We start from the raw sequence: 8186 nt of genomic DNA, 5'->3' as shown, positions 1-8186 counted from the left end.
AGCGGCGGTGCGTGTCCCCGCAGGGACGCGTGAGGACGAAGACGGTGAAGAAGGCGGCGCGGGTGATCATCGAGAAGTACTACACCCGTCTGGGCAACGACTTCCACACCAACAAGCGCGTGTGCGAGGAGATCGCCATCATCCCCAGCAAGAAGCTGCGCAACAAGATCGCGGGGTGAGGCCTGGGGGAGCGGAAGCCTGCCGTGCTCGGCCCCCGGGGGTCAGCCCGGCTGTGTGTGTCTGTCTGTTTGTCTGTCACCCCGTCACGCCGCCTGTCCCGCAGGTATGTCACCCACCTGATGAAGCGCATCCAGCGGGGCCCCGTCCGGGGCATCTCCATCAAGCTGCAGGAGGAGGAGAGGGAGCGCCGGGACAACTACGTGCCCGAGGTGCGGCCGGCCGCGCTCACGTGGGCTCGGGGCTGGGGCTGCGGCATGGGGCTGTTTAATGAGGAGCGGTGCTTTCAAAGCGCCGGGCTGTGGAGCGCGTCCCCGAGGAGAGACTCCGGTGAGGCCGGGTACGGGGCAGAGGTGGGACGCACCGCAGCCCAGCGCGGCGTTCCCTCGGGCGCTGCCGGCTTCGTTTAGTCGGCGCTGTTGCCGGCCGGAGGGCGCTGCCCTTCCTTTTCTTAGCTAAAAGTAAGCTCGGTAACAATTCCTCGGCGCACAGCACGGCCCGAAGCCGCCGTGCAGCAGATGTCGCTGAAGGGCAGCCGTGGTTCGGTCTCACGGCACACCCACCCCGCGGGGACCCCCGCGCTCCCCGAACCTGCATTCGAAAGTGATCGTGGTCTGCTGCGTGGCCCGGTCATTGATAGTGCAGGGAGAGGAACCCGAAAGCGTTTCCCGTGTTTGGTTGGGTCTGTGCCATCCCTCCCAAACCCTGTAGCGTTCGGACATCGGCTTCCTGCCCCTCTTCCTGATCTCCTGTTAGCTGCTGTGCTGCACAAAAGCAGCCTTCAGTCTGATTGTTTGTGCTCTTCAGTTCTCCTAGTTTGCTGGTGTTTGGTTTGCTTATTTTAAATCTGAGAAAGCAGATAGTTTTGTAGGCTGGGATGGAGTGATGAGCCCGGTGTCTGGGTTTGGTGTAATTCCTCACTCCTGGTGTCTGGAAAAGAGCAGCACTGTGCAGCTGCTCTCAGAGCCCTTGGGTGTCAGCTGTGTCTGCTGCAGGGGGCTGTGCTCAGCTGCAGATGGGACAGGATGCTATGAAGCTCACAGCTCCTGAGCAGGGAAGGAGCTGCAGGCTGAACCTACTTGTTGTTTCTTACTGGTGTGGTGTAGCCTATAGTGGAAGGGAGCGCACAGAGGTTGAGGTCTGGAGAGGAGAATTGTGAGGTGTTTTGATTGGGTTCCTCTTGGCTCACTCTGGTGGGGGCAACGAATCGGCTCCCCCCCACGGCACAGCCAAACTTCTGCTGTCTCGCCTTTGTCCCCAGGTCTCTGCTCTCGATCAGGAGATCATTGAAGTGGACCCGGACACCAAGGAAATGCTGAAGCTCCTGGTGAGTAGCTGAGGCCACCCTGCGGCCTGGTGGAACCAGCCCAGGTGGTGACCATGTCCCTAGCAGTGCTCCTGGGGCTACTGACAGACTGGAATGTTCTGTCCCCGTGGCTGGGAGGGCTCTGCCTCCTCCTTTGTTGGGCCTGGGCACACCGCTGACCCCAGGCTCTTTTTCAGGACTTCGGCAGCCTGTCCAACCTGCAGGTCACGCAGCCCACCGTGGGGATGAACTTCAAAACGCCGCGAGGCGCTCTCTGAGCCACTCGTTATGTTGCTTTTACAATAAATGTGGGAAACCAGCTCGGCCTGCTCATTCTTTCAAAGCCCACGGTGGGGAGGAGCGGAGGGCCTCCCTGGGTGCTGCATCTGAGGTGTCACGGTGTGAGGAGGACTTGACGCCTTCCTGGTTGTTTGGGGTGAGAGTGCAGAGCTGTTGCTTGGCAGTGTCCTTACTGATGTTAGGGTGGTGGTGCGCGGTTGGGAGAAGGCAAACATGGAGTGACCTCAGAGCCTCCCAGATTTGAGTGGGAAGCTCACAAGGTCGTGCTGTGCCAGAATAAAAGCTGTCTTTCTGACCATATCTCTCAGTGCTTAGATGGAAGAGGAAAAGTCTCTTTGTGTTTATTTCTACAAGGGGAGTGAACTGAGCTGAGCAATGTGCTGTCGGGGGATGGAAGCCCATATGGAGACAGGCCCTGAAGCCCCCAGGAGGACCCCCCATCTCCTACCACTGTCCCCAGAGAGGGCTGCATTCACCCCACAACTCCCATCCTGCTGTGTGGAGGACCTACCAGTCCCTGCCATGCTCCTGGGTCCTCCAGCAGATAAGGGTTCTCAATCTGTTTCCTTCCCTACTTTTTCCATGATCAGTGTCTGCACTTGTGTTCAAGCCTGTGGTTTACGTGGGTTTTGCTAAGGAGAAGATTGGAGTCTGTGCTCAGAACCCACTCAACCCACAGGGCTCCCTGGAGGCCCTGGGCCAAAGGGTCTCCTGACCATTGGCAGCCATGGGACACATGTTAAGTACCCACACAAATGAAAAGGCAGAGGATTTGCTCTTTGGGGGATACACCTGTATTTATGTTTGCTGTGGAAGTTGCTTTCAATAGTTAGGAGAAAAATGTTTACAACAAATGCAGGCAGGTATGTAAAGTGTACTGAGCTGTCAGCAGAATAAACTAAACATGGATAGCTTAGAGCTTCCTCAAGCACCGCAGGGATTTAACTTGGAATTTGCAGCTCAGTATCACCAATCTCTTCACTATGTCACTAAAATGCAGTGATAACAAAGGCTGCCCCCTGGAATAACGATCAATCTGCAGGAAGGTAAGGAAGGCAGCATTACTTGCAGCAACCACAGGGTGCTGGTAAACAGAACTGAACTGCCATAGCTGCTGATGGTGTTTGGCAGCACTCAGTTAAGGTTTTGTTGAGAACAGCTGCCTGTTACTTAGAATTTTTTTAGTTTTCACATCAGAGCAAAGGCTGATTTCATGATGAACCCAGTAGGCGATGTAACCCGCGGTGCCAGGAGTGAAGTCGTGTAGCTCTCCAGTGTATTTCCTCATGTCATGGGCAGAGGTGTAGCCTAGGGATGGAAAGTGCTGCTCTAAAGCCCAGAGTTACTCTGTTGGGTGAAGTGAGAACTATGGAATGTGGGAAGTGTTCAGGTGCAATCCCAGCTCTGCCCTCAGTTACGCAAAGGCTGGCTGTGCTCTCAGGAGTTTGTAACAACTGGGAATACACATCAACATCCAGGGGCAACCCGGGACGATGGACCTCCATACCTGCATGATTCTGCACCAGGGATTGCACACACCATGCAAATCAGAACAGTGAGCAACGAGCAGTGCAGAGCCATCAGGAACAGCAGTGTCAATAAAACCCAAGACAATCTTTTGGGTGAATTTTGGCAGTTTCAGGGTCTGGCAGGTAGAGAGCAATCCCTGGGGGTGGCCCTGGCTCCACCAGCATCTGCAACCATTTCCAGGCTACCTTCCACTTCTTAGAAGCCTACCCAAGCTGCACATTACCTGTCACCATGTTATTTATTGGGTATTCCTGGAGTGCATGGCATGGAGCTTCTTCCTGGCTGGATGCTCTTGAGCCCCTTTTTCCTTCACTGCTGTGTTGGGAGGAATCGTGTGTTACTCTGTGCTGGGTATCTTCTAACAGATGAGGACACCTCCAAGTCCCCTTGCTATGGCCAGAAATACCTTTCAGGTAGGTTCTGTGCATCCTCCCCATCTCCTTGCTCACACTCCTTGCTCACTGTCTCTGGTTCATCAGACAGATTTTCTTCAGGCTGTGATTATCAGTGCAGAGTTCATTTAAAATGGTGCACCATTCACAAGAAAGTTTTCAATCCAGCAATACTTTTTGCTTCAAACGTACTGAGAAATTACCTCAAGAAGACAGCATGCAGTGGGAGCTAAGTGATTTGGAAAGAAAGCCAGAGTCCCAGAATCTTAGAATTGGAAGGGCCCCCCCGAGCCCCACCCCTGCATTGGGCTGCCTGCCCCCAGCCCAGGCTGCCCAGGGCCCACCCAAGGCCTTGTCACCGCTGGGGATGGGGCACCCACAGCTGTGGGCAGCAGCACTAGAAGCTGACACAAGTTGTTACAGCACCTACGTGGGGTGTTTCTCACATACCTGTTCCACAAGGGAATCATCCATCTGCTCCCAAAGAAATCTACCTATTTTTCTCCTGATTTCTGCAGTGAGCAAAAAAATAAATGAGTGTAACAGCAGCCCAGCAGCTCACTGAGCAGCACTGAGCCCTGAGCAGTGGGGCACCGATTCCTCAGCCCTGGGGAGGAGGCATCGCTCCCAGCAGAAGAAATCACCCCTCGGAGCAAGGGGATGGGGCACTGCCCCTCACCTTCCTGCAGGCAGATGGGGGGCAGCACGAAGTGCCCCAGAGCCACGGGCTGCTGCTTGGCAGTGCTGCTGTTCAGCCATGCCGAGAGGTAAGAGGGATGGAAGACTGTAGCTCTGCCATCCAGGTACTCCAGGCTCTCGTGTATGCTGGGAAAGAAAAGGGGTGGTTTCTAAAGGTAAGCACAACTACAAGCCAAATGGAAGAAGCTTTGGCTCTGGTCAGCCTGGAATCAGCACTTGTGTTCTGTTATCTCCTGCTTGTTTCAGTTTTGTTTTGTTTTGTTTTGTTTTGCCTGTGGTTACTTCCCTGTTTGTCCCATAGCCCTGGGATGGTGCCAACTGTATTTCAGACCCCAAGCTTTTGTAGCAGGTCTGTCCCATTGCCTCCATTTACCCAGCTACAGGTATCAGCTGGTTCTGCACAGAGGTCTTGCACAGCACTAAGTCCAGGCAGGTTTTATTTCTGCTGGTGTGAATGCAGATGGATCAGCTCCTGCCTTGCTCTGTTCTCCCATAAAAAGTCATGTCAACAGCCACACAACGCCATCCCCATTGCTGGGGAACATCAGCGTTAATGCAAGTATTGACATCAGCTGAACTTCCACTGCCTTTTGCTCCCCATAAACCAGCAGTGCCCCTCCAGCACACCATCAGCGAGCAATGGAGATGGCAAACCCCAAACAGGACATTCCCAGGTGTGTGCTGGGCACAGGGGGTGGCACTAAGCGGGGACAGAACCAACCTGCGGGTATCGGGGTGAGCAGCATCGCTGCTGAAGAGATAGTCAGCGTCCTGCCAGCGGGTGAGCAGCCCTCCGCCAGCCACTGCAGGAGGAAGAGCGGGCTGAGGACGAAGGGGAAGCCCCGCATGTCACACAGCCCGGTGTGTCCCTACACACCGCAGACACCCATAGTGTCCTCGGCCCTTAACGCACCCCCCACCCCAAGTGGTCCCGGCTTGTGCCCAACACAACACACCCTCGTGCCCCACTGCGTGAGTGCAGCCCAGCTCACTCCCACACACACCCCAACGCGTCCCCACACATTCCCACACTCCACTGTGAATCCCCCACCTCATTCAATGCCCCCCCCACCCCAGCGTGTCCCACACACCCCAAGACAGCCCCACGAACTCCCCTGCACCCCCAGGGCTCACCCCACAGCTGCCGGGGGCCAGGCTGGACGCTGTGGGAGAACCAGGCCTGGCAGCCCTTAAACATGGCGGCGGGAAGCTGAGGGGCAGCGGCGGGAAACGCTGAGGGGTAAGAGGAAGGGGGGGGGGGGAAGGGAGGGGACCCAAGGATGGGAGTGCAGCTTTCCTGCCAGGAATGTTCAGACCAAACCCTGCTTTCAGGTATTTTAATCTGAGGCGAAGAGCTCGTCAGCAAATGATGCATCTTTGAGTAAAGCGTGGTTTGGAGCAAAGCAGAAAGACAGAGGTTTGCATACGTCTTATTGCTCAGCATAGACAGTGCAAATATAACAGAGCAGTCTACAAAACAAGCCAGAACTGCGTCAACCTCGAGCAACACAATCTTCATCCATGAAAGCACTGCAATAAATCACCCCACCCAGAGCTGAGATCTGCACCCACCAGGTACAGCTGGACCCAGCAGGACGACGTTACCAGAACAGCCTCCCACGGAGCCAGAGCAGCACTCAGTTTGGGTAATGCCTCCCCAGGCAGCTCACTGTGCCCTGAAAATCATCATTTAATCTTTTCTGGTTTTATTAGGTAAAACTTGTGTACAATTCACACCGGTGAAGAGCTCCAACAGAGCTAATTGGCAGTGCAGATACTGAGAGCTATGTGCTCAGGTAAGTCAAGATAGAATACTGCTCCAAGTCAAAGATACTTTAACACAAGCTCCAGCAATTGTTTATAGAGAACAGCTGTTACAGAGTAGGCTTTACTGATTTATTGCTATTAATTATTTTCCTTTCCTGAGAATGCACAGGTTTCAGAGTTGTGAATTTGCAGAGTTATGCACAAGTTTCAAAGGCATGAATTTGCATTATAAATTTTCACAATTCCAATCCCAACCAGCTTGCTTTGCATCTTCCTTCATCCTAAGCAATAGGTCGGGATATCTTCAACAGCATCTCCGTAGCTGCAAACATCTGCCACTTGCCTAAAGGCTGCAAGGCAGCACCCCCCCCCCCCCACTTTCCCACCCCCCCCATCCCCCCACGCTTTTCCAGGTACACAGATTTCAGAGCACTGCTGCTAACCCTAGGAGGAGCATCCTAAAAGAAGGAATTTCGTGATGAAGATGCTTGCTCTTTGCCATCCTACCCAGAAGTGCGATGCAAAGAAAGGACAAAAGCTCAAGCTCATTTCCACTTGGAATGCAGAATTCTTCAGACCTGCATGGGAGAGAGGAGACTGATATCAGTCGCTCTGTGCACTGCTTCAACTGCCTAATTATTTTTTAAGAACCTGTTCTTCCAATGCAACCATTTTTTAGCTTTCAAGCCTTTCCAACCTCTCAGTATTACAGGCTTTTGTGCTGCTAATTAAGAATACCCTTCTTCCTCCCCTGCTCACCTCACCCCTATTTTCTCCCGTTCCTGAATATCAACACCCCTCCCAGCCTTTGCAGGAAGAGCTCAAAAGGATTTTGGAAAACAGTGGCAGGTAAAGCACTGTGATCCTTCTGCATCTCAAGAAGGAAAGCCCAAGAGTTCCCTTCCTGCCCCATCTTAAAGTTCACGTGACTCATGACCCATGACTCAGCCTAAAAATGTTTGTTCCCCGAGCTAGCTGGGAGGGAACATTCCTGGAAAAGGCTCAGCTCCCACCGTCAATATTTAACCAGCCTCAAGCAGAGTTCTCAGCAAAGGAGTTTCAGTTTCAAGCTGCACTGCAATTCTTTCAGCTATTCCACATCTCTGCAGTTTTCTCCATCATGGGTTGGGCGCGCTATTCACACCAGGCTGACTCCCATTTCCTGCCATGCCCACCGCAGGCTAACCATCCTGCCTTCCCTGAGGTGCAGGGGATTTCCAAGCAGGGGAACTTCCAGACCCATGATGCCATTCTCCTGGCTGGTGGGGAGGAAAAACACTGAAACAGGCAGTAACAGCTCATATTGGTGCCTGGCAGATGTGCCAAAGAGCTCTGCTCCAAGGGACTGCTTTCTTCTGGGAGGAAAAGCAGGGCTCTCCTAGGCTGGGTGTGGATGAGCACTGGTTGTAATATTAAGCAGACAGAGCTTCACAACAGCCCTGTTAGCTGTCAGTGGGAACACAAGGGATCGTTTTAGTTGTTCATCCTGCTTGTTGGCTCTATGAGCTATTTAGGGGGCCTGCCCTTACCCGCAGGACGTCACTCACCGTGCTCACGGTGGGCACAGCTCAGAATTCGGGATCTAAGGAGAGAAAGAAGCGACGTCAGGGCCCAGAACGACGGGGCTCAGGGCCACGGGCGCTCAGCACCGCCGGAACGGCCCTCGGGGCCGGGGCCTGCAGCACGGAGAGGAGGAGGAGGCAGCCATACCCCACTTGTAGACCTGCGGCTCCTTCAGGGTCTCGTGGTCCACCTTGCACGTGTAGACGGCGTCGCTGCTGGGCGTGAAGTCGGCGTACACCAGGCGCTGAAAACTCCAGTCGTCGTTGAAGGACATGTCGGAGTACTGCGCGCCCTCCATGGGCACGCCGTCCTTCATCAGCGTGATGGAGATCTTGGGCGGGTGGAAGCCGGCCGCGAAGCAGTTGAGGACATTCTTGGTGCCCGCGGAGGCGGGGAAGCGGGAGTACACCTGTACCTTGGGAGTCACTGCGGGGACATGGGGGTGCTGAGCG

At 54.3% G+C, this 8186-nt stretch overlaps 3 protein-coding genes and 1 non-coding gene across 4 annotated transcripts in view; 2 read left to right on the top strand and 2 right to left on the bottom strand.

Moving 5' to 3' along the window:
• Nucleotides 1–1803, top strand: part of RPS17 (ribosomal protein S17) — a 2732-nt gene extending 929 nt beyond the window's left edge. Inside the window, exons 2-5 of the mRNA XM_003209311.2 lie at nt 3–175; nt 284–389; nt 1439–1504; nt 1681–1803. Of these exons, the coding sequence (XP_003209359.2) occupies nt 3–175; nt 284–389; nt 1439–1504; nt 1681–1761 (426 nt within the window). The 3' untranslated portion in view covers nt 1762–1803. The remainder of the gene's footprint in view (nt 1–2; nt 176–283; nt 390–1438; nt 1505–1680) is intronic.
• On the top strand, nt 767–898 carry LOC116217115. Its single transcript, XR_004161137.1, has one exon. It is a non-coding gene; the product is annotated as a small nucleolar RNA SNORA71 (small nucleolar RNA).
• Nucleotides 1804–1966: 163 nt separating the features above from the next.
• TERB2 (telomere repeat binding bouquet formation protein 2) lies at nt 1967–5956 on the bottom strand. Its single transcript, XM_003209310.4, has 7 exons — nt 5539–5956; nt 5126–5207; nt 4385–4530; nt 4156–4217; nt 3720–3808; nt 3537–3628; nt 1967–3091 (listed from the first exon to the last, which is right to left on the bottom strand). The coding sequence occupies exons 1-7, from the start codon at nt 5921–5923 to the stop codon at nt 2922–2924; spliced, it is 1026 nt and encodes a 341-aa protein (XP_003209358.2). The 5' UTR covers nt 5924–5956; the 3' UTR covers nt 1967–2921.
• Nucleotides 5957–6087: 131 nt separating this feature from the next.
• B2M (beta-2-microglobulin) lies at nt 6088–8182 on the bottom strand (the record flags this gene model as incomplete). Its single annotated transcript, XM_010717227.2, has 3 exons — nt 6088–6749; nt 7719–7753; nt 7882–8182. Coding segments are annotated over 2 exons (315 nt in total), but the record flags the coding sequence as incomplete, so codon positions are not given.
• Nucleotides 8183–8186: the final 4 nt, after the last annotated feature.

This window comes from Meleagris gallopavo, chromosome 12 (genome assembly GCF_000146605.3).
Source record: "Meleagris gallopavo isolate NT-WF06-2002-E0010 breed Aviagen turkey brand Nicholas breeding stock chromosome 12, Turkey_5.1, whole genome shotgun sequence".
NCBI classification, from domain to species: Eukaryota; Metazoa; Chordata; class Aves; order Galliformes; family Phasianidae; genus Meleagris; species Meleagris gallopavo.
Note: the sequence above shows the minus strand (reverse complement) of the source record. Positions and strands in the feature narration are given on the sequence as shown.